We start from the raw sequence: 26,048 nt of genomic DNA on the forward strand, positions 1-26,048 counted from the left end.
GTGGCTCCACATGTGCAGGTCTCTGGACTGTCATCTGCTTTGATATTCATGGCTTGTGTTTTTATTTTTCACACACTGCTATTATTTCTGTTTGACTCTTTTTCTCCAGTGAAATCCTGTGGTCCTTTCCTGGACCAGCTTCCTAATGGGAATGTACTATTTCCACTAAACCTTCAAATTGGGGCTAAAGTGTCCTTCGTTTGTAATAAAGGGTAAGTGTAAGCAGGCCCAGTCTGTCTGAGGTTTCTGAAGTATGGGAAGGTTGGTGTGGGGAAGACAGCTTCTGATATTGTTTATAGGAAAAACTGGTGACTTGTGGAATTCATAAAAGGAGATATGAAGGAAAAACTGGGGCGTTTATTAAATGACAGATTCAAAAACAAGTGTATCTACTGGTTTTAAATATATAGGTAATGCACTAAGTGAAAAAACTCATTTCCTACATAGAAAATAATGCTAGTAATTTTGAGGGAAATTATATGTTACAAAAGCATATACACATAACAATGTATTTAGCAATGTTTTAGGAAAAAATAATGCTTTATTAATAGAATTTATAAGAGAAACAAAAAATAAGGTGCAGTGTTTTAAAGCCCAGTCATGTGTCATTAGACCAGCAACAGGCTGTGGACTCTGATATGGGAGCATAGCATCCAATGTTATTATTTTAGGTTAGGTCATAAACATTCTTCACAGCAGACATGCCTCTGTCAAACTGCCAATCCTCAACAACAGAGAACTTGCTCTCCAGCGCTTCACAGAATCCTTGGCAACACCAAGTACCAGGACCAAATAAGACTTAGAAGGACATAAGAGTTTAAACATCCTTTGAGAATTTTGGATGGCTTTATACAAAAGTTGGCTCCTTTCCTCTTTCCATTTTTCTCTCCAGTCCCAGTGCTTTAAAAGGAAAGACCAAGAAACAGAAACAAAAACAAACAAAAGAAGACCTGTACTTAAAAGACGCCTGCTTCTCTGAATTACTGAGAAAAATAAGTGTAACTTATTCTTCAGTGGGCCAACATGCTGTAGTGAGCTTCCTAGACAATAATAGCAGAAACAGACATAAGAACAGTCTCTATTTCCTACCAGTTAACTCAGCTTTCCCAGTGCCCGAGTTGGCAAGGAGTTGCGTTAGCAGTCTGTGTTTGCAGCTGTGACAGTGAACAGTACTGGATTCCTTTGAGCATGATCAGTGCTGAGTAAGGGTCCAGGATCTGGCTGTGCCCTGACTGCTTTCTTTAGTTTACGCTAGGACTTCTTTATAAGACAAGTCTCTTTGCCTTGCAGTTCTGTTTTACACACCTGTTGGAAGCTGTGGTAGTTAAGTGACTTAGCATCTACACACCCTTTCCACCTCCTGGTTCCATTTCCTTAAAATCCTCAGATGCTTTTTTGACTAGACCTGGAAAATGAGTATTACTCTGGCCAAATCATTTTACAATACACTACCATTTTCTTCCTTAGGTTTAAATTAAAAGGCAATTCTGCTAGTTACTGTATTCTGGCCGGAAGGGACAGTATTTGGAATAGCAGTGTTCCTGTGTGTGAACGTGAGTATATACAGCAATACTTTAATGTAGTTGCTCTCCCTAACTTCTTGTATTTTAACCCATAATCCTCCTTTTCAGTATTTCTTCTATATGCTAGTCCGACTTACTGACAGAAGTTGATTACTTTAATAAAATTTTGTTTTTGTTTTCTCCTTGCTTTGGAAACTCTTTGATTAGCTTCCATCATTCTGAATTTTGTGTTGATGTGTGATATTTCCTGTGTAATTTGCTACTAGGACAAGAAAGACTTTGACAAGTTTCTCTTCTCTTTCCTCCCCTTCTTGCTTCCTTGTGTTTTTCTTTTATGTTCTGCCATCAATATGCAATCACTTATTCATATTTATTTGGTAATATGCATATATAAAACAAATGTCCACTTAATCAATTATTGAGCAAAAATTATGTGCTTTATTTTCACCTGCACTGGAATTATAATGCTGATCAAGATGAGCTAATTTTCTGACTCCATATTATATGTATTTAAGTAGGAAGATGAACAAGAAACAAATTAAATACTATGGAGTTAATACATGAGATAATAGGTAATAGATCAGAGGAAATGAGAATGAGGAAAATTAGGTAAACCACATCAGACTGAATAGGCAAGGTAACATTCATAAAGTCTACATGTCAGCATATAAAATATGCTGAAATATTAAGAAATAATATTAAAAAGAAAAGCTCTTGTACAAAATCACTGCTTATTTCTCCTACTTGTTACTTGTTCTATAAAAATTTTCCAAAGTTTTGCCAACACTTTTAAAATATTTATTTTATGTGTATGGGTGTTTTGCCCGCATGTATGTCTGTGCATTGTGTGTATGCCTGTTGCCATAGAGGCCAGAAAAGGGTATCAGATTCACTAAGGTTGGAATCACAGATGGTTTTAAGCCACTGCGTGAGTGTTGGGAATATAACCCAGGTCCCGTGGAAGAGTAGTCAGAGCTCATAACCACGGATCTGTTTTTCCAGTCCCAGTGGGTTTTGTTTTTAACAGTAAATTTTAAGTCTCTTATAGGCCATAGACGTACACTTCATAAGTTGTCTGCTTCTCTGAAATACTTGAAAAAGCATGACTTTTCTTCTTTTTCTTTCTATTGCTTTCCTAATTTTTTGTACTCATTTTGTGTGTAATTTCCCTCCTCGCCGTGAGACTGGAGTCTGTCTTGTGGCCGATTTTCATGCTTGCTTAACTCAGACAGCCTAAGGTGTTTTCTTTTTCATTCATTCTCCCCCCTTTGCATCTCCATCTTCTTCCATGCAGCTGCTGACATTTACAGCTTGCATGTTCTGGATTTTTTTTTTAAATCTAAAAAAATTGTCCTCGAGTTTTAAAAAAATGAATAAATCAACCAGTCTTTAGTAGCTAGAAATCTACTTGAGCATCTTATGATGCTTTCCACAACATACCATATTTGTACATATATATGTATATGAGTGTGTGTGTATGTGTGTGTGTGTGAGATCTTTGCTACCCAGGAAGCTGTCCATGGAAGCAGTATGACGAATGGCTCTTTTACCACCATGCACTAAAACTCTGACATATTTCCTGTTTTTTTCTACTCACTGTGAAACTACTGTAATAATGAGACTGATGGTTGACAGCAGTGAGTCATTAAGGAAAGATCTCATTCCTTTAAGATGTTTAGTATACATGGAATGCATTTTAGAAATATGCCCTAAGAATGTTAGCTCCTCTGAGGATAAAGATCTGCCAGCACTCTTCTCTACTGTTTCCCCCAGTTGCTGGTAAAGACTGAAACAAGGATGACTCCTAGCAATAGTGGATACTTAGCGTACTGGCCATCTCCTATGATCAGATTGTTGACTACCCCAGTTGTCACCAGAGAGCCTTCATCCAGTAACTGATGGGAACAGATGCAGAGATCCACAGACAAACATTAGGTTGAGCTTGGGGAATCCTGCTGAAGAGACAGAAGAACGATTGTAGGGTGCAGAGGGGTCAAGGGCATCACAAGAAATCCCACAGAAACAAGTGACCTGACTCAGGAATTCACAGAGTCTGAGCCAACAACCAGGGAGCCTGTATGAGTTAGACCAACCTAGGTTCTCTACAAATATGTGTCAGTTGTTTAGCTGGGTTTACTGCAACTCCTAATAATAAGAGCAGGGCTGTCTCTAATGCTTTGGCTGCCTCTTAGGAACCTATTCCTCATACTGGATTGCCTTGCCCAGCCAGATTACAAGGAGAGGTGCTTAGTAAGTCTTACCGCAATTTGATATGCCATGCTTTGTTGATACTCATGTGAGGCTTGCTCCTTTCTGAACAGAAATGGAGGAGAAGTTAGGGGCCAGGCAGGAGGGGAGACACATAGGAAGACTACAAAGGCAGCTTTACTGGTCACTGTGTCTTAGATCTAATGAACAGCAGTGTTCCTGTGTGTGGATGTGAGTAGAAAGAATACCTTAACCATGCAGCCTGGATTGCACTCCTGATTTTCTTTCCCAGTGTGTGTTTCTCTCATAGAATTCCCTGTTGCCCACAGATCTTTACTAAACTATTTATTTGTTGGAAGATTTTCAAGAAAAGCCTTATAAGTAGGTGTTTGTGGTTTATCAGCGTGTGGTATGTTGATGTTGAATTTTGTGGGGAATATGTAGGAAGAAACTAGGTGATATAAAAGTCCATGAAATTATACCTATTTGTTGTATTTATTAGTTTCGTCATTGGGAGTTGATCTCTCTTAAATTGTCATGCTCTTTTATCCCCTCATTAATGTATTTATTAGACCTATTGTCTACTCTGTGGCATTTGCTGACAAAGGCTTCTGTGTCAGGACTTTGTATGTATGGAAAGAGCAACAAATAGGTTAGAGTCATCCATATTTTCATGAAGTAAGTTTTCCAGTTGGGAAACAAATAAAGAACAGGAAAATAAATATTTTTTTAAAAAAATCATAGTATATAACTAGCATGATAGTGAAGTGTGATAAAATAAAAGTTTGTATAAGAATTTATTATGGTAAATGAAGTGGGAGTAGTAAGTCAATCTTTAACATGACGGAGTACCCTTTATTTCCAAACCATATGCTTACAAAAAACACCAAGGATTCGGAAATTTGTAAATAGATTAAAGTACATGTTTTCTGTCTAAAACATTACTTGTCTATCTTACTTATATGTCCTAAAGCAAAGCAAGCCAGTTTTTAAATTTTTAATTTTCCTTTTGATTAGAAAATGTCCATTTCAAGTAAGATTTATTAAAACACATTGCTAGCTACCTATTTGTATGTTTTATGGCAATAATTTATAGGAATATTCAATCCATAAGAAATTGTGGTATTGAACCAGTGCACTGACACATAAGACTGGCAGTAAATATGTCAGCTGTGAATTACTACAGTGAGATAAAATGTGTTTGTTTTTGGTTTTTAAACCAAATCTCATGCTCTAGAATAATCTGATCTGGCACAAAAACATCTTTGTAGTTATCTGATGACACCATAGTATATTTGTTTGGTATTGATATTGGCCTTGAATCACCAAGAAACATTTGCTTTGCTACAGTCCATATTTCAGACAGGTTTCCCTAGAATTTAGTGCTTGTGTGACCAAAGCTTCACCTATCCTCAAACTTGTAAATGGGACTCTTACTATCCCTGGTGTAAGGTAGGCAACTGAATAGTTGCTTTCAAAAAAAAAAAAGAAAAGAAACCTATTTCCAAATCTGTTTAAAAAAAAAATTAGCTTCCTAGGTGATCTATGACTACTGTTTTCTGGTCTTTTAGAACAAACTCTAGATTTGGTTAGCTCAGTTCCATCTTAGAAAAAACCTTACAGATCCAAAAGTACTAATGTCCCACTCACGGGTACTATCATCATATTAGTTGTTTTGGTTGAAATTAATAGAACCTAAAGTTTTTATCTCTTTCTAGGAAATTTTTGTCCATATTCTCCAGCTGTCATCAATGGGAAGCATACAGTTACTGTTCTGGGAGCTGTCTTTCTTTTCTTTGCTTGTCTTCTCTCTCTCTCTCTCTCTCTCTCTCTCTCTCTCTCTCTCTCTCTCTCTCTCCCTCTCTCTCTCCTTTGATACTATTAGTAAAATTCATTTTGTCTTAACCAGTAAAGCACACTTTCCACCAGTGTGTTTCCATCTGTCATAGTAGCAAAATCACCTGGATTGTTGCAAAGAAGATATTCCTGAGCTCCATTCCAGGACTCAGATTCTGTTTTGAGAAGGGTCAGAAAGCTACTTTTAACAAATTAATCAAAATATTCTAATATAGGAAAACCATACCTACTAGATGCCACTTTACCTTGTTGACACCTATGGAGAGAAACATATTTTGGGCAAATCTTAGTTACAACAGAAAAGGAAACTTTACTTGAAGTTTGAAGAAGGTATTGATGGCTGGACAGAAAAAGAAAGCAATTTCAAGGATGAGTTAAATGCAATGAAGGAAATTAAATAGAAAGATGATATTTAAAATTAGAATTGCAAGTTACTAACTTCTTGGTTCTTTATACAAAAACAGACCAGAAGTATTCACTTACTCCAGAGAAAAAATGTCAGCATATATTCTCCACTTAGAAGAATTTCATGTTAAGTCTCTAAGATGAGAACATATACTGGTTCCATGGAGCCAGGGCTAAAACATAGTTGTCCTAACTTTTGATCTTTCTAAATATTACCAACTACAGAGCTGATAATCAGAAGTGCCCCCATCTTACTGTATACAAGAAATGGAAGTCAGAAAAAAATTAAATCTTAAGTTTGGAGGGGTGGTAATAATTTTGTTATTGAAAATATGCCCCATTTTGTAGATGACAAAGTTTGGGGTTGCAGATGTTTTTATAATAGTAGTTTCATTTCAATTAACAACAAAATACATTTTTTTGTGATTTTTCTTATTGCAGGAGTGACATGTATCATCCCAGAGTATATGAGTGGAATCTGTGAGGAGCTGAAAATGAAAAAATATTACTATGAAGATAATGTAACCTTGGAATGTAAGGATGGGTATACTCTAGATGGCAGTTCTCAGAGCCAGTGCCAGTTAGATGCCACCTGGGATCCTCCTCTGGCCAACTGTGTATATCGTAAGTACAAGATACAGGGGTTGGAACCCCTACCCAGCATGGTCACTCGCTGACTGACCAGTCACCTGTCTATTCTGGTGCCCACTATGATGAGATGTTACATTGTGTAGAGGTTAGGGAGCTAAGAATGTGCTGTCTTAAAATACAAGATAGAATATTAGTAAAAATTGCTTGAAGTATGAATCTACAATAGAAAAAGCACAAAAAGCACGTACACACAGAGAGACACATACCCACACAGAAAACCCATAAAACCACAACATCAGAAACCATAATATATAAGCAAAAGTCCAGTAACGTTAAAACAAACAAACAAAAAAACCCTTCAATACCACTGAGTTCATTTTGAGTTGGCCACGTGCTATCCAGCACAGAGGTGGAGACAAAAGGGGCCAAATATCTACCAACTAGAAGGTCCTTGAAGTCAGATTCCAGGGTAAACTCCTCGTGAATTACGCTGCACCACTTGTGTACTTCTCTGGATTGAGATCTAGACTAAAGCAGCCTTGTTTGGGCTCTCATTCCTCTCGATACATCTCGTCTCAAACCTTGAAATCTTACTTCTTTGAGGGGAGAAGAGACAAATTAGAGCATAGAAGGGAAAAAAACAGTATTTGTCCCTATGTCTTAGGATAAATTGCACAAGATACCAGCCATTAGTCTTCCTAAAAAGGAAATTAGAAAGTACATTGTAGAGATGCTACAGCCTTAGAACAGCTCACTGTAGGAAATTTTGAGAGTAATTAAAATAGAATAGTTACCTTTGAGTACCAATACCAGAGCATGAATGTCCTGGTGGTCTTAGGTCTACCATATCACCAACTCAGTGGCCTGTTAGTAAGATCACAGCTACATCCTCCTTAGGCAAGAGCGAATCTTGTTACAACCCATGCAAGCTTGTCTTGATTTCAAGACAAGTAAGTTCACCTTCAGAGAAGGTGTGAAAACTCAGAGAAGATTTCATTGGAATTCTCAGTGAGGCTCAAAGTGTGGCAGGTAAAGCGTGTCCCGAAGTCCATTCTCATTAGGCCCCAGAATCCCTTTCTTTTGTGCAACTGCTTTTCTAGAATCCATTTTTTCTTTGTTTTTTAGAGTTTTTTTTTGTTTGTTTTGTTTTGCCCACCTATCTCTCAAAAGCACAAGTATCCTGCTGTCTTCTCACTTTATAGGTCTTCCTAGTTCACAAGTCCTGTGTCATTTCTGAGGTAAAAGACATTTATCCAGTTCAATATAACATGACCCTGCGACTGAAGCAAGTAGTGCAGAAAATATCTTAGAATACAGGATTTTGAGAATAGGTATAAATATTATTTTTACTCTGGTATATAAATATGTAGAAACTTTCACATCATTAGACAGGAAGAAAAATAGCCAAAAAAAACCCAACAAGGTAAATTTCTCCCATTATATTAACAGTGAAAAGGGTTTTTGGCAAATGGTGTTTAACAAACAAGAATGTAATGATATTGTTGTATATTGAAAGTGCTATTGAGTACTTGAAAAAACTTTTACAAAAACAAAAAACAGGAAAGAGACCTGTATAAGTTAATGAAGTAATGTATGAAAATACAAATTTTCTTAACAGTTTAAAAGCAAAAACTTGTAACAACTTAAATACATAAGTTACTGAGCACAGTAATATGTCTATAGGATAGATTGTATTTGCTGCCTCTATATTAATTTGCACTTCAGCTCACTGTGTAAAGACTTTAGATGTGTGGGAAATGTATGCAATGAAAATGTGCCAAAACATTTTTGAGTGATATTTTTCTTTTATATTGCTTTATAAATTTTCTTCTGTAGTAATATTATTTTTATAATAAAAAGATTAAAGAAATTTTCAGTGAGTGAAAATAATAAAATGAGATTGTAGGAGTGATACCAAAGGTGTTTTATATTAGAAAAGTAATAACTGACTCCTGTAACATGAGGGGGCCGGCTTGTTGGGGTTTCTGTCCCGCCCGGTACCCCACAGCCGGCAAATCCCAAAGAGAAATCACACACAGGACTCCATAAGGTTATAAACTGATTGGCCCATTAGGTCAGGCTACTTATTAGCTCTTATAACTTATGCTACCCCATTATTCTGATCTATGTTAGCCACGTGGCTTGGTACCTTTTTCAGCTGTCAGCTTACATGTTGCCTCTTCAGTGGTCTGCGCAGGAATGCCAGAGAAACCTCCCTGCTTCCCAGAATTCTCCTGTTCTCATTGCATCACCTCTACTTCCTGTCTGGTTTTCCCGCCTATACTGCCTGCCTGGCCAATCAGCGTTTTATTAAAATATGATTGACAGAATACAGACAATTCTCCCGCATCAGACTCCTAGATTAAAATCAGAATGAACCATACTAGCAAAAGCAGCTGTGTAGCCATATGTGCCAGTAACATTTCTGTGGCTTTGTTTCTCTTTCAGACTCAAACAGTGCTCTCATAGTTGGTAAGTCCTGTGATAGGTTTGCTTGAATAGTAAGTATCTACTTATAATAAGTGATATGTAAAAAGAAGTCAAAATACCTTTTAAGTTCAATGAAAATGTGAATTTATGGCAGCAGTTCTCAACCTGTGGGTCATGATCCCATTTCACAGGGTCACTTAAGAGCATCGAAAACATAGACGTTTACATCATGATTCATAACAGTAGCAAAATTACAGTTACATGAAATAGCAATGAAAATAATTTTATGGTTATTTAATACATGAGAAACTGTATTAAGGGGTCACAGCATTAGGAAGGGTGAGAAACACTGGTTTAGGGTGTCATGACATTGACATCCTCATGCACCTTGAGGGACCTTATCTTTGAATCATTTGAGTGAGTAAACATTCTTCACTGTCAACGATTCTTTATTTTAATGTTGCAGGAGAGACAACTCCCTCTTTGCTCTGTACAAGAAATTTGTTTCTGGGTAGTCATCCTGATAATTTGTATTGTTAAAATCATAAAACCATGATCTGAGTGAATCTTGTGTCTGGAGATAGAAGGATATTGTCTTCACCTTTATTTCTGTTGCTATGATAAGATACTATGACAAAAACAACTTAGAGGAGAAAGGAGCTTTCATTTTTAGCTAACAATTCCAGCATATTGTCCATTATTACGGGGAAGTCTGGGTGGCAGGAACTTTAAGCAGCTGCTCACATCCACGGTCAAGAACTTTTCTCCATCTTTGTAGAGCTCCTGTTCCCTTGCCTGAGAATGATGCCTTAATACATTTAACTTTCGGCCTGCCCGTAGGCCAACCCGAGCTGGATAATTGCTCACTGAGACAATCTTCTCAAGTGAATCTAAACTGTATCAAGTTGACCATTTACCCAGCACAAATGGATTCATACAAAGTTTGATACCAAGGGGATTTCTATCGCATAGACTGTCTCATGCCTTCCATTAAAGACCTGAGTAAGCTGTGTATGCTGAGCCAAGTAGCACAATTGGGAAGAAGCTTATAGGATGCTCTGGTCACCCATAACTATAGTACTGTGGTTATTGGTCTGATGTTCTAGATTAAAACCAGGGTAGAGTAGAACCTGGAGTAAAGACACATGTAATAAGTCATTAGTAACCAACAGTGGGATTAGCTATTAAGACAATTTAAAATTTCTGTATTGTGTTTTTCATTTAATTATTTTGTTTCCTTGTTCAGGCATTTTCATTGGGATAGTCTTCTTTATTTCACTCATCATTGGTTCCTATTGCCTGATTCAAAAATATAAAAAGGGGTGAGTATAGTCACATTCTCCAAAAAACTTTCAGAGGATGCTGTGGTCTGCACCTGTGCCCTAACATTCTGGTGACTTAGATAAAATAGTCACGAGTTTGAGGCCTGAGTCACAGAATAAAACCTTGGCTCAAACAAAGCAAAACAAAGATAGTGTGGGAAGGTGGCTTAGCCGTAAAAGCACTTGCATTGCAAGTGTGACAACTTAAGTTAGGATCCCCAGCACCCATGTAAATGCCAGCTGGACATGGTGGCCCTCCCATAATTCCAGTGCTCAGAAGGTAGAGACAATAAATCTTCTGGGACAAGTTGACTAGACAGACTTGCCATGTAAGTTTGCTCTGGGTTTTACTGGCCTTGTCTTGATGGAATAATGCAGAAAGCAATAGAGGAAGACTCCTGACACTTATGTCATATACATATATCCTCACACATGCAAATATGTATTTACAGAGAGAAAGAATATGAAGGAAAAAACTGAATCTGTAAATTCGATGTTCTTTGTCTTAGAAAACAAAGCAAATTAAAAGAACACAATAGAATATACCTTCATAAAGACAGATGTAGTAATTATTAGGAAAGTGGCCTTGGTTACACAAAATGTTATATTTACACCAAAAAAAATATATATGTTAACAGTCTCTGTATGTTTGTGTGTGTATGTATGTGTGTGTGTGCATGCATGTACTCACACCACAACAGCAACATGGTAGTCAGAGGATAACTTGTGGAAGTCAAGACCCAAGACCCAAACTCAGATCATCATGCTTGGCAACAAGCACCTTTACTCACTGAGCCATAATGCCAGCCCACCAGTACTTTAAAAAAAAAAAGGTAAAAAGAAACAACCTTTTAAGAAGAAGTTGAAGAAAGAAAACAGCCAGAAGGTGTTTCTTAAAGGTCTGAAGCTGCTGGCATCTTACTGTGACTGAGGTGCAGCACATGCTGATCTGTCAGCATAGAGTAACCGCAGCACCAGAAGCTGAATAGGGTGTTCTATGGCACACACATCATAGGCTACCAATTTTACCAATGTAAAAGCATTGAAAGCTGCCTCTGACATACAGGTGTACTTGAAATATTTACCAAGCGAATAAACATGTCAGCCATTATTAAGAGTGTTGCAAAAGAAAGCATGTTGGCTGTAATGCCTTACCAAATCAGAATACATTTTTACCTAGTCCTAAACCAAATTCACAGTTCATGTTTATTGTTCTAATGAATGAACCATCTTTAAATGTGGGTAACTATAGCAAAATACAAAATTGGGAAGCTTAGACAATAAGCATTGATTTTTCACAGTTCTGGGGACTGGAGAGCCTACTTGCTACCTAGTGAGAGTCAACTTTCCAATTAATAAATGCAGTCAGTCCTCTTACCTGTCTCCTAATAGTAGGAAAAATGTAGGAAAACTGGGCGCTCACAAAGGCACCAATCTTCAGCACAGTATTCTCTCTTCCTTCTCTTGTATTTTGTTGGTGATGCTTGTGTCTGTAGATCCTGTTTACTTATCCATATTTCTCATTTCCAGAATTCTTCCAGTCTGTGTCGTCTTAATTGTTTCTGTTTCCATTTTCAGGTCTTGAACAGTTTTATTCATTTCTTTCAACTGATTTTTCTTGGCTTTCTTTAGTGGATTTATTCATTTTCAATTTTTGTTTATGCTTTCCTAGATTTCTTTAAGGGATATTTTCATTTCTTCCTTAGTACTGTTTCGACTTCTCCATTCAGAGCTGTTGGCCTTGTTCTCTTGTTGTTTCTAAACATGCCTGGTCTATACAAAGCGGCCTTCCTGTCTAATCAGAGAAAATATTGACACCTTCCTTGGTGTAATATTTGAAGTAAGAAAACTCTTAGAGCCATTATCTAAAAAAGCACTTTCCTGTGTTTGTGTTACTACTAATAACCAACCAGAAAAGCATTCTTCCAGCAGGTCCTAGCTCCCCCACATATGCCCACTCTTCACATATGCATACTTTCCCACATGACTTGTCTCACTACTATATCACCACTCTCCACTCTTCTTTATCTTCAGTCTCACTGGCCTTCCATGTGCTAGAGAAAGTGGCCTGTGACTCATGGTCCCTCTGTGTCTTACGTGCTTCTCTCAGTCTAAGAGGGTAAAGAGGAGTTGAGTGGTGAGGAGTAGTGGTAAGTGAGCTAACTGCATTTTTCATTCTTAATTCTAATACTAATTCACAAATAATCTGTTATTCATGTTATATAAAGTACTTGCTAAGTAACCCCAGAAGACATGATGTCAAATTTCTGGTGAAAGCATGTGGCTTATAGTCAGACCTTAGTTCATTGTCAGTCACCAGCTATGAATCCCTGAGCAAAACACTGACCATCAGACTTCATCTTCCTTGCCTGTGAGATAGTAGCCCCTATCTTACTGAACACAGCACTATGCTTATAATGAATGCCAGAAAATGTTAGCTGTTATTTATATAGTTACTAATCTTTTTTGGACTTTTTTTTAACAATTCTATATCTCTTTTTATTTATTTATTTATTAAAAATTTCCACCTTCTCCCCACCTCCCTTTTCTCTCCGTTTCCCCCCCCCCCCTCCCTCTCCAGTCCTAAGAGCAGTCAGGATTCCCTGCCCTGTGGGAAGTCCAAGGTCCTCCCCCTTCATCCAGGTCTATAAAGGTGAGCATTCAAACAAACCAGGCTCCCACAAAGCCAGTTCATGCAGTAGAATCAAAACCCAGTGCCATTGTCCTTGGCTTTTCAGTCAGCCCCCATTGACAGAGAGCACATTCAGAGAGTCCGGTTTGATCACATGCTCCATCAGTCCCAGTCCAGCTGGCCTTTGTGAGCTCCCATTGGGGTGAGTGCGCACCCGCCCGGCCAGAGGGGAGTGCACAGCACCTCCAGCTCCTGCTATAGTTACTAATCTTAAAAGTAATTAAATAGTTTCTTTTTCCATACATTACTCCATCTAGTCATTCCTCACAATCTGAAGGCCCTTGGTTCTAGAATTCTCACAGATACCAAAATCTTTGGATGTTCAAACGCCTTACATAAAAAGAGGATGGTACTTTCCTATAACCTTCTATTATGTCTTGTCTCTAGATTACTTTTGATAATATAATATAATGAACTTCCCAACATCACTAATGATCACAGAGCACAAGGATGCTATATCAGGTTGCAATGAAAAGCTATTAGTATGTGAAGTTGTCAAAATTTGTGGTAAACCTATTTACTAACCAAAATTATTTCAGAAATATTAAGATATGTTGTTTAAGATGTGGATACACATATATAGACAAGCTAAAGTCTTCTGACATAATGAATTTAGTATTTCCTAATCCAAGTAACTTAAATCTCAAAGTGAAAGTTATTAATTACTTTCAAAACTGTAATGTGGTTCATACAGTTTTCCTTTTATTCCTACCAATTAGCAAAACCACAGAAGGAAAGTGTAAAGGAGTGAGTATCCACTTAAATTCTAAAGAAGACAGCTGTATTCACCCTGAAGCTCTGCTCGCAAGTCAAGAGAACAACAGGTACTTTTGCACATCCTAAGTTCAAAATGTTTGCAGCAACTAAAATTCAAAAATAGAATTAGTTCAAACAGGATATTACACACAGAAGTTAGAAACTACTGCTTAAGCTGGATTGTTGCCATTTTTATGATTTTGTTCGGTAACTGTCAAGGTGGTTAGAATAGTAGACTTTGCTTTTTCCTGTGGAAGTCAAGTGCTTGATCTCTAGGGGTACACACACTAATGTGGATCTCTTAAGGGTCCTTGGTGGTTCTCTTTACCTCTCCTGATTTCTAATTTTCACTGATTTCTGTACATCACTTAGCTTCCTGTGACTCCTCCCCTATAACATGAGGGCCTGCTTGTTGGGGTTTCTGTCCTGCCCGGTTCCCACAGTCCATGTGTCCCAAAGAAAATCACACAGAGGTCTCCATAAGTTATAAACTGATTGGCCCATTAGTTCAGGCTTCTTATTAACTCTTATAACTTATATAGCCCATTATTCTTATTTATGTTAGCCACATGGCTCAGTACCTTTGTCAGCAGGGCAGGTCACATCCCGCTTCTTCGGTGTCTGGACAGGACTGCAGAGGAATGGGCTTCTTCCTTCCCAGAATTCTCCTGTTCTCATTGGTCTGCCTCTACTGCCTGTCTGGTTGTCCTGCCTATACTTTCTGCTTGGCTACTGGCCAATCAACATTTATTTAAAACATAATTGACAGAATACAGAATTGTCCCACACCACTCCCCCTCCTCCCATTTTTTGTTTTGTTTTGTTTTGTTTTGTTTTTGTTTTTGTTTTTTTTAAGGCAGAGATTCTCTGTGTAGCTAGCCCTGGCTATTCTGGAACTCACTCTGTAGACCAGGCTGGCCTCAGATTCAGAGATCTGCCCATCTCTGCCTCTCAAGTAGTGGACTTAAAGGCTTGTTCCACCCCTGCCTAGCTTCGCTCTCTCTTCTTTCTGTCTTCCACTGCAGCTGTTTCCATCCCTAACTCACCAGTCACCTCTTCCGTGTGTCCTCACCACAAACCCTGATAGGGAAAATATTGGCCAAATGTTTAGGATTAAAAGGGAACTGATACCACAGCTTAATGCAACATGATGACGTTACTGAATATTGTGAATCACTGAACCAAATAATGATTTCAGGGATCCAATCACAATCTGGGCCAAATGCAGCTGGCCACTTGGGTTGCTTAAGCCATTCTCATTGCACATCTTCACCCAGTCATGTTCTCAGTGGCTGTTTTCCAACCCTAGTAGCAGGTGAGCCATGAATCAGGCCTACTAAGCCCCAGATACTTCCAAACTTGCCCCATTTTTAAAAACAATTTTGATTGGTAATTTCACGTACCAAAACTTTGCACTGTGACCTGACATAGCATTTTTGTGCCCTATGGTCACTTGTATATCAAAGATCTAACAGTGACGACAAATGTTTTACTGATGAGGCCCCTTAAGCCCTGAATTTCAACCCTCTACCCTTGCCTTATTCAGTAGATGTCCTACGGATTGCTCAGATCTTTACTGCTTGCTCAGATACCTCATTTAAGCCCTTTGGCCTCTCACAAATTCACAGCTCCATATTTCTGTATCACACAGAGCTATTCATTTGCTCACTGACTTCCCAGGAACCTAGAACATCCTGTCCATAGGTCCTTAGGACATTCTCAGAAATAATAGCACAATCTGTGCAGGTCTCCAGTCCTTATACTTGAAAGGTAGAAGCAAAAGGATCAAGAGTTCAAAGTCATTTTCAGTTATATATGGAGTTTGATTGATGTCTTTTGGGCTACCTGACATGCTATCTCAACAAACACACCACCAATACACACACACCAAAAATAATAGCAGCTTATGCTCTGGAAATGAATTGGGCTGCTCCTGCTCTCCTAATAAGCAAGCAGAAACATCACATCGTTTAATAAAATTCTTATTTGTCCTTCTTCTGACAGTAGTGTGTATTAATTGAAATTTGGCATTTTCTCCAATGCATATGTCTGAAATCCTTTATTCACTAAGGGACAGTAGAAGAGGACCTCAGGGGGAAAATAGACAGAGGAAAAGCATTTTATAGTCAATAGAATTGTAAATACAGGCAACTCAATTTTTTTAAACAAAAAAACTACAGTTCATATTTTCTTCTATAATAGAAGTGAATTTACAAAGCCCTCTGTTTATTATCTGGTTTCCTAGTCACTTCTTTCTTTTTGTCTTGAAGATTGTTTTTCCATATTATGTATAAAAGAAAATGAAATACTCATTTTTTAAAAAAAAAACTCAGAATTTATGTTACCCCCTAAGTTTAATGATGATCCAGTCCAGTTCTCCTCAAATGACTATTATCATCATGGCTAATTCACCAGGGAATTGGAAAGTGAGGTGACAGCAGTATGCATCCAAGATTCTTAGGCGTAGTTTTCCTTTACTGTTGGAATCTATGATGGAGTAGTTGTACAGCATCAGTTCCAGGCTAAACAATGTAATGATACTGTAAGAAGAAAATAACAGACTGGAAGCTGGGGTTGTTTTTATAGGAAATTGTTTTTAAAACATTCCATAAAATGCTCAAAATATCATTTATTTAGATTTGTATATTCATGATTACCCATATGAAACTCTTTCCCATTTTTCTTTTTGCCCAAGTTCCACTAGCCCAGCTCGGATTTGACTCGCCCAAGAAGCCTCCTAAATAGTCACATTACAAAATGATGTCACTTGTATCACTTTTAAAATAAACTAAAATAAATAAATAAACTCTTTGTTTTAAGAGCCAGATGTGTGGTTCATACATGTAATTTCAGCACTTGAGAGACTGATACAGAAGAATTGCCACAAGTTTAAGGCCACTCAGGACATTTTACCTGTCTCAGAAATAAAAATAAAAATCAAAATAAATAAATAAAAAAGTGGTATGAACTCATTTTTTAAAATGATAAATATACAGAATATTTTATATATATATATTGAGCCAGATGTGATGCCTGTCTCCTGTAATCACTCTGAATAACCCTGAGGCAAGAGGATCACCTTGAATCTGAAAAGAAAAACCAAAAATCATATCATAAACAGATCAAGGTCAGTCTTGACTACAGTCTTCCAAAGCATCAAGGTAAATTATTTTTTGCAACACTTTGTAGACAAGGAGTGAGAATCTATACTAAGGACAAGACCTGTGTGCCCGGGCCAAATGTGAAAGTGAGGGAGTGACAAGGTGGAGGCATATGTCAAAGGTGCAGCTGTGTGGTGAGGGAGTGTGGGTAGTGGGTGAGGCTGACCAGTCTTGAGAGACAAAGAGAATAGCGAGCAGTCAGATGGGCTGGTGGATCCCTCGGGTTTGTTCACTGGTTAAAGGACAACATTCAGGACAGAAAGAAAAGCCTTGTCAGGGAAAAACTCAGGTGCCCTGTACTGAATATGCCACCCTTGCTTATTCTTCATGGTGGAAACAGGAAATGACACACTTTCCAAAGCTAACTTTCTTCACAGAGGACTAGCCACCATTTACACCTCTGCTACGAGCATACTTCTAAAGAGACTCAAGAAAATGCTTTGTGCACTGAAGGTGACCTGTGTATTTTCCAAAACAAGTCTCTGTTTATTAACTGACAAAAGGAGAAGTGTGAAATGTACTCATTAATTTCTTCTTTCCACTTCACTTCCTCCTTTGCATCACACTTTCCTGTGCCCTGCATAAAAAAACACAAAAGTAGGTAATAAACACTTTTGATGAATCTAGATTTATATGTCATACCAGCATCCTGACTGTTAGCATATGAATTCTTGATAGTTCAGTTATCCATCTTGCTGTCATCTAAATGAAAATATCCTATAATTTTTAATGTCCCTTGTTGATAAAATGAACAAAACGACAACAAAAATCAGCAAAAAAAACCTGCAAAGTTAGAGGATATTCCATGTTAAGAAGCCAGTTCATTTCAGCGAAGTAAGATCTAAGATTCAAGCTTTTGACATTACTTCATAGAAATGCAGGAAATTTTATTAAGGGATAATGAAGCTTCAACAGCATCCAGCAAAGTTCTGCATTTAGTCTGCCTGTTTGGTGGTCACTCCCTTACCTTATGTTAAATCACAAACCATATAGTAAGAGGACAAGACTGAGTGGACAGAAAACTGAAGATGTAGTCTAAGAGTTCTGCTTTTTAAGTCCATAGTATTCCTTTCTTCTTTTAAAATGTTCATAATATGGAATGGGCTCATTAAAGAACATTAGGAAAAATACAAAAATATATGAAAACATTAATTATTTTGTGCAACAATGGCCGTTAATAATACATTTTTAAAATAGAACACACTCTGAACAGATTGGAGAAAACCATATGTAATACCAGTTATCACCTGCTCTGTGGAATAGAAGAAACTTGCTTATTTAGAAATATTTTAAATGGTGATGGAAAGTACTCAAGATGACTTGAGAGGACATCTAGAAAAGACTAAACACTGGGTTTCTTCTACTTTAAACGTTCTTTGTACCATGCAAATAAAAGAACAACTGTCATAAAGTAACTTACCTTTAAATAAATTCAGAATACATTAACTAAAAAAGTACAGCTCTTAAGAAGCATCAGTCAGCACATGCTAAGCTGGAGCCAGGTAGGAGAGGTAATGCTGAGGTGGACTGCTAAGCAGGGCTGCTATGGGAAACCTATGCCAACACTTTAAAAACAAAAACTAGAAGAATTGATTTACAAACTTTTCCCTGTAAAGAAGTTATAAATAATTGAGACTAATATGTTTAAATTTATTTGAATATTATGGTACAGAGTTGAGAACTAACGACTCAATCCAGATTATAAATAAAACTTTTCCTGAAGCTGCTTGCAGGTCAGCCTCCTTAAAGCTAAACAGAACATGTGCTGTCCAGAAGGGGCTAAGGAAAGGGTTTTTAAAGGTGGAGACCACAATTATCTTGTTCCTGTGGAATTTGTAGCTTTATGAGACTGTTTCACTCTCCTCAGCTACATGAGGATCTGTTTCTTCCCCCAGGCACATAGCAATAAAGGAGCTGTCTCATTCCCCTGTACACAGCAGTCAGTGCATTCACAGAAGTCAGAGCAAGCAGTTAATGATCTCACAGCAGTTACACCACTCTGGAGAGGGTGCAGGATGCTAGGAGCTCATCTTTCAGGAATTTAGGGCAGAGGATAACAGGTACTAGAAGGGCGCCTGGTATAGAATGGAGTTTCCTTAACCATCACGAGTATACAATGAGTATGAATTGTATGTTTTATAAACGTCAATGGTTTATAACCTATTACGTATTTATAGATTATATGTTAAGAACTTACCTAGTTAATAATCACATGTTCACACTTTTAAATAAATGACCCTGGATAAGGAGAGAGCTTAGCAGTTAAAGCCCTTACATACGAGCAAGAGGGCCAGCATTCAGGTTCCCAGTCTCAGAAGGTTGAGAAAACTGACTATCTGTACTCTCTGTAACAGTGAGCTCTGAATTTGCCTCAGAAGACAACGTGGGAGAGCAACTGAACAAGATTCCTGGGGCTGAATAGGTGGTTAAGAGCACTTGTTACTCTTTCATAGAACCTAGGGTTCAGTTCTTGGCATCCATGTGGTGCCTCCGCTCACAACCATCTGTCACTCCAGATGAAATTCCAGGGGATCCACCTTCATTCGGCCTCCAAGAACACTACATGCACTTGGCACACAGACGTATATTCAGACAAAATATTCATAGAATAAAAATAAATGCATTTTTTTAAAAAGATTCCCAATATCAACCTCAGGCCTCAAAGGTATGTTTGTGCATGTGTGCATATACATACACATACACAAAGATGTGTGCACACGTGCTCATAAGCACATACACATATGCATGCATGCTATATCTATACACATGAAGAAAAAAATAGAAACAAGTGACCACATATCTTTAGTGTGTGTATGTGTGTGTGTGAGAGATATTTTGAGCTATGCTCATGATCTCAAGAAAATGTCAGATTCCTAGATATTGAACAAAAAGTTTGCACATAATTTTTGCTAGTTTTTGGTTTTAATAGCTGGTTTAAGGGTGTGTTATACAATTGGTTTGACACTGTGCTGGCTAGTTTTATGTCAGTTTGACACAAGATAGTCTCACTGGAGAAGAGGGAGCCTCAATTAAGAAAATACCTCAATAAGATTGGACTGTAGGCAGACCTATAGATCATTTTCTTAATTAGTGATTGATGTGGGAGTGCAGCCCATTGTCTTTGGGGTCTCCTCTGGGTGTATAAAAAAGCAGGCTGAGCAAGCCATGAGAGCAAGTCAATAAGCAATGTTCCTCTGTGGCCTCTTCATCAACCACTGCCTCCTGGATCCTGACTGCTTGAGTTCCTGTCCTCATGTCCTTTGACGGTGAACTGTGATGTGAAAGTGTAAGCCAAATAAACCTTCCTTCCCCAACTTTTTGGTCATGGTATATTTTGTCTAAAACAAACACCTTAAGGAATAGCTAGACAAGAAAGATAGGGGAAGGAAAGACCTATGTAAAGACTATGTAAAGTGACTCCACATCCCCCACACCACCACCACAAAAATGCATCTTGTAGCACAAAGGGATATTATATATTAATTCTTGGAAGTTTGTAATTTAATATATTTACCTTTAAGTCCCACTGCATAAGCATGAGGACTTGAATTTAGATCCCTGGAATCTACATAAAAAGCCCCAAAGTGCCTATAAGACCAAGACGGGGAGAGACAAGAAACAGAAAGATTCCTAGAATTTACTGGCTCAATGAGTTTTAGATTCAGGAACTCTGTCTCACAAAATAAGTTGGAGAATGTGGTGGTATGAATACAAATGACCACTATAGATCAATAGGGAGGGACGACACTGATAGAGTAGTGATAGCTTTGTTGGAGGAAGTGAGTCATTGGGTGTAACATGAAGGGGGCTGCCTGCTTGATCTGTAACATGAGGGTGGCTTGTTGGGGTTTCTGTCCCACCGGATACCACACAGCTGGCAAGTCCCAAAGAAAATCTCACGGAGTCTACATTAGGTTATAAACTGATTGGCCCATTAGGTCAGGCTACTTATTAGCTCTTATAACTTTTGTTACTCCATTATCCTTATCTATGTTAGCCATATGGCTTGGTACCTTTTTCAGATGTCAGCTCACATATTGCTTCTTCAGTGATCTGGGCAGGAATGTTGGAGTGAGCTTCCTGCTTCCCAGAATTCTCCTGTTCTCATTGCATCACCTCTACTTCCTGTCTGGTTTTCCCGCCTATACTTCTTGCCTGGCCAATCAGCATTTATTTAAAATATGATTGACAGATTACAGACAATTCTCTCACACCAATTGGGGGCTGGGCTTTGAGGTCTCAGAAGCTCAAGCCAGGCCTAATGGTTCACAGTCTCTTCCTGCTGCCTGGGGATCCAGATATTAGAACTCTCAGCTCTTTCTCCAGCACCATGTCTGCCTGAGTGTCACAATGTTGCCCCATGACAATAATGGATTACACCTCTGAATTGTAAACCAGTCCCAATTGAATATTTTTCTTTATAAGAGTTGTCATAGTGATAAAATCTCTTCACAGCAATAAGATCCTAGCTAAGACAGGGTGACTGAGGAAGGTACCAGATGTTGACCACTGGTGTCCACAACCACATGCACAACATACTTACATGCACAGGTACATGTCCCCATACTAGTACATACACAACACCCTGCACTACACACACCCGAGGCACAGAAAAAGATACAAAGCCAAAAATGAACAAAATAAGTGTCCTTCTAAGAACAGTTCTTGTTTCTGTATTTGTTTTGTTTTGTTTGTTTGTTTTCTGAACTTTTAAGGGAGGAAGTTAGATCCTGCTCCACTGTGCAGGAAGGTTAGCTGGCCATACCCCACTCTGAAAAACATAATGTAAACATGACAACTCCTGAGGCACACACAAAAAGCACCTAACAACTGATTTCTATGTCAGTAAATGCCATTCCACTCCACTGTTTTACCACCCTACAAAAAGGTGTGGTAATTCACAAGAAATTGAGTCCTATTCTGATCTACAAGCCTTGTGTCCCCTTCTCTTTGACAGCTAAACGAAATATTTCCCGTTAATGGGAGAAACCAGTTTTATTTTGAATCTTCTCCTTCATCCAAAGGTTTAACTGTAGACTTCAGGCAGCTGTCAGGATCCTGGAACGTTCACTGTCAACACTGTCCCTAAAAACAGGGCTGAGATAGAGAATAGCTTCACTTCAAGAGTGGGCTTGCAATGCTCGCTACCCCCAGGACAGTACAATAATTTACAGCAGTGGGGTGGGTGGTGACCTTAGGGGCTGGGAAATCATTGGGCAAACCTTTGAGATTTGAGGATGCAACAACGAACAGGGAGACCAGTCTGAGGCAGCCTGGATAAGATGAGCACCAGGGGTGCTGGCTGTTTGATGGCCCACAGCTGTGCTCCAGGTCTCTGTCGGTCCCTGTGCTTTATTCTTCGAGCTCGAGTTCCGAGCAATGATCACAGGGTCAACTAGTCTTTCCACCCTTTCTGAGTAGAGTGTTGCCCTTGTTTATTTGAGCCAGGGTCAGCTCCTGCTGGTAAGCAGATTCTAGAGCAACTGTAAAGCAGTTGGGGGAGGAACAATGAGCAACATCTGTTTGGGGACAACCCATAGAGGAGCACAACCTTGACTGGGGAGGAGCTCCGCAGCCTGTGGAAGAGTACCACCCAAGCTGAGGAGTGCAGCAAAGCGTAAGAGGACTTGGGAGCAGTGCAACTTCCTACGGGTTGAGTTAAAGGTGTTATAGGATGGATGAGCACAGTAGATAAAGGTTAGCAGTTGACGATATTCCTGGGCAAGACTGCAACCCCAATGTTCCAACCCCTTGAACTGAGGCCCCGCCTCACTGCCAACCGATTGGCCTAGCAGCATCACCTTGAGTCACTGGCCTCCCGGGAGTGGCTTGGCCACGCCCACTTGTGTCGCCTGGCTCACTTTAGTTTCAGGATTGTTGCGTCTGTTCACTTAGCTCAAAAGCAGCTCCCTGGCGGCCTGGCGCTCAGTTTTCCCTTCATTCTGGTAACATGACGGCGGCGCCTCTCGCGCCGGACGCAAAGCCTCCCCGCCGCAGGAGGAAGACCTCCACTTTCTGGTGGTGCTTCCTGGGCCTCTGCGCAGAGGCCCTTTTGTTCCTGCTGTCTACTTTATCTGGTAGGATCCAGGAGTCTGTGTCTCGGGAGTGCTGGTACCTTGTCTGTAGAAGGAGCTCATAGCGAGGAGCTCATCCGAGGCTGGGTTGAGCAAGGTTGGGGTGGAGGACCTGGTAGAGTTCTCCTAGGGTTATGCAAATGTGTGATGTGGAGACCATGCAGTCCCCATCCCCAAAGTGCAGACTTGCTTAGTGGGAAGCACTTAAAGGATGGACAGCCTGAGTGGAGAGAGGAATAGATGTTCATTCAGAGTCTGACTGTGGCAGTAGCAGTTTGCACTGTTTTCAGTGTTTAGGATAGGCCCAGTCTTTGACTTTGGGAAAGGCAGGTCGCACAGCTTGTGCAGAGGGTGAGCAACTCTCTAGGTTTAGACGGGAGGGAAAGTCACACCTAGCTTGTTTTATCTTAAGTCATTTCCTTGTTGTCTGAGGCAGGGTGGGCTTGGTTTACAAGTGGCTTTTTTTGACTTTACATTTTTTATTTTTTTATGAGATTTTTTTCCTCGTAGAACATATTTGATCATATTCCTCAAACCCCTCCTCCAGACTTCAAGTTATCCTAGCCAATATAGACAGTGTATGATGGTTACCAAATGGCTTTGAGTCATTGTTCATCTTCCTTTGAAGACAAAGTCTTAGTAGAAAAAAATAGAAACATCAGTCCAAAGCCAAGAAGTGTAAGTAACACTCTGGTTTTCACCTCAGCTCATGAACTGAAACTTAAGGTTTCTCCCATCACATTTTGGTGGTGTTTCATTACATGGGATAAATATACTTACTGTATAAAATTTACACAAAGAAAAATGTTTCCTTCTGTTTTTCAACCCTCTGTGAATGTGTCCCTGATATATAGTCGTGCAAAATATTATTTTAAATATGTAAAGACATGTTACATTTGTTTATGCTGAGGAATATTACTTTAACTGTGTAAAGATGTGTTACATTTGTTTATGCTGCATTTGTTTAACAATGTAAGGATGTGTGTTTAAATATGTGAAGATGTGTTGCTTTTGGTTCACTTTGCCTGCTAAGACACCTGATTGGCCAAATAAAGAGCTGAATGGCCAATAGCTAGGCAGAGAAAGGATAGGTGGGTCTGGCAGGGAGAGAGAATAAATAGAAGAACCAGGAGACTAAGAGGAGCAAAGGAGGGATACACCCAGGGAAAAAAGCCAGGCAGCTGCCAGACAGAAGGCACAAGCAATGAAAGTAAGATATACAGAAAGAAAGTAAAAAGCCCTGAGGCAAAAGGTAGATGAAAAGAAACAGGTTAAGCAAAGCAAACAAACAAAAAAAAGATAGCCGGAGACGGACCCTAAGCTTGGCCGAACATTCAAAACTAATAAGTTTCCATGTCCTGATTTAGAAGCTGGTTGGTGGCCCAAAAGAAAAAGCCTCGTACACATACATAATCCTGCATATGTAGTCTATATGTATTTCTGTATCTCTCATTAGAGGCATCAATTCAGCAATATTTCCCTTCAATATGCCAGGCTCTGCTAGTCTAAGGATGGATATGCTGGGAGGCAGTCACAAACCAGTCTTGTTTTGTTTTTGTGATCCTCTTGCACTGGTTGTTCACACACGTATGTGTACAAATATATGCAGACATTTTATTATGCTAATAGATCCCTAGTGACAGATACATAGTAGATGGTCTATAGATATTTGCTCATATTTATTAGGAGTGGCAAATATTAACCAAAGCTTAATGTTAATTAACATACCACGCTCTGGAGTAAGGAGCATGCTTCTCTGACTGGATTAAAAATTGACTGTTGGCAGGACATACAGCAATCCAAACTCTGATATTTTAAACCGTTGGCTTGTTACTGTTTCCCCATACATGGAACCTTTCCCTGATACGATATATTTGACCATCTTCTCTTCAGACTTCACCAGTGAACTCAGTAGACACAACCCAGATTACCCCTCTCTCAACTTGGCAATCACATTTCTAAAACTGTCTTTTCTGTTTTCTACTTCTCCCATTGGAAAGCAGAGATCTTATCTTTTTTTCACACTTGATACTCCAAATGTCTGTTTTGGATTTATTTTGTTTTGTTTTTAAGAATACTGTTTGAAACAGACTTCAAGCTAAATGTTTAAGGATACTCTGAAGCTATTTGTAATAGATGAAAACAGATTAAATGTTGACAGAGGTTTCTGTCCTGCCTGGTCCCGCAGCCATTCAGTCCCAAAGAAACACACAGAGGTTTACATTAATCATAAACTGATTGGCCTATTAGCTCAGGCTTCTTATTAACTCTTTCTTACATCTTAAATTAGCCCAAATTCTTGTTTGTGTTAGTCGTGTGGCTTGGTACCTTTCATCAGCAAGGCATTTTCTTCTTGCTTCCTCTGCAGCTGGGTTACGACTGTAGACTCACCATTTCTTCTTCCTAGAATTCTCCTGTTATTGTCACACTGCCTCTACTTCCTGCCTGGTCACCCCACCTATACTTCCTGCCTGGCTACTGGCCAATCAGCATTTTATTAATACAAGATCATTGTCCCACAGTACTCCCCCCCTTTTTTCCAAACAAGAATTCTGAATATAATCTCCTTTGTTTAGCTTTTTACCTGACTATTGTCCTTAACAATTTATAACCAACACTTTAAACAAAGATAAATATCCATAATCCATTTTGGAGGACTGCTTGCATAGGTTTCCAGGCTGCTTCCTGCTGGTTGGGGACACTGATAATCTTATGGGGACCTAAAGAAGATTTAGCAATATGATCAAGTCCCGACTGGAGTATTCAGTGAGGCTTGATCATCTCAGCTAGCAGTCTTGAAGCTGTTCTGGATATAGAACTCAGAGGAAACTCCAACAGAGATCCTCTGAAATGTTGAGTCTTTTGGACCACCTGCTCCTATCAGAGATTCTTCAGGAGGTCTCCTTGATCAAATCTGATTTTTCTTAACCCAGAATGAATCCATAGCCTCTCATTTCCTGTGGAAACAAAAAACGAAACCTCTTCTCCAAAGTAACTTATCTTTTGACTTAAATTTTGATGTCAAAGCA

At 38.9% G+C, this 26,048-nt stretch overlaps 2 protein-coding genes across 6 annotated transcripts in view; both read left to right on the forward strand.

Moving 5' to 3' along the window:
* Positions 1-16,605, forward strand: part of Cr1l (complement C3b/C4b receptor 1 like) — a 34,604-nt gene extending 17,999 nt beyond the window's left edge. The window contains exons 6-13 of one of the 3 annotated variants that reach the window (XR_015737817.1): positions 110-212; positions 1,468-1,553; positions 6,435-6,617; positions 9,033-9,056; positions 10,261-10,336; positions 12,918-12,989; positions 13,748-13,852; positions 16,480-16,605. Coding sequence is in view for 2 of the 3 variants with exons in the window: in XM_087906007.1 (XP_087762133.1) it covers positions 110-212; positions 1,468-1,553; positions 6,435-6,617; positions 9,033-9,056; positions 10,261-10,336; positions 13,748-13,852; positions 16,480-16,504 (602 nt within the window). In the remaining variant the exon portion in view is untranslated. Of the gene's footprint in view, positions 1-109; positions 213-1,467; positions 1,554-6,434; positions 6,618-9,032; positions 9,057-10,260; positions 10,337-12,370; positions 12,426-12,917; positions 12,990-13,747; positions 13,853-16,479 lie in introns of those variants that run through there. The other 2 variants (XM_087906007.1, XM_087906008.1) reach the window with 2 other exon arrangements.
* A 6,202-nt stretch (positions 16,606-22,807) lies between these two features.
* Cd46 (CD46 molecule) overlaps positions 22,808-26,048 on the forward strand; it is a 35,310-nt gene continuing 32,069 nt past the window's right edge. Inside the window, exon 1 of one of the 3 annotated variants that reach the window (XM_085687494.2) lies at positions 22,808-23,022. In XM_085687494.2, the coding sequence (XP_085543620.1) occupies positions 22,896-23,022 (127 nt within the window). In that variant the 5' untranslated portion in view covers positions 22,808-22,895. Of the gene's footprint in view, positions 23,023-23,552; positions 23,698-26,048 lie in introns of those variants that run through there. The other 2 variants (XM_048439330.3, XM_085687493.2) reach the window with 2 other exon arrangements.

The sequence above is a fragment of the Myodes glareolus genome, chromosome 5, assembly GCF_982192425.1.
Source record: "Myodes glareolus chromosome 5, mMyoGla1.1, whole genome shotgun sequence".
Taxonomy (NCBI): Eukaryota; Metazoa; Chordata; class Mammalia; order Rodentia; family Cricetidae; genus Myodes; species Myodes glareolus.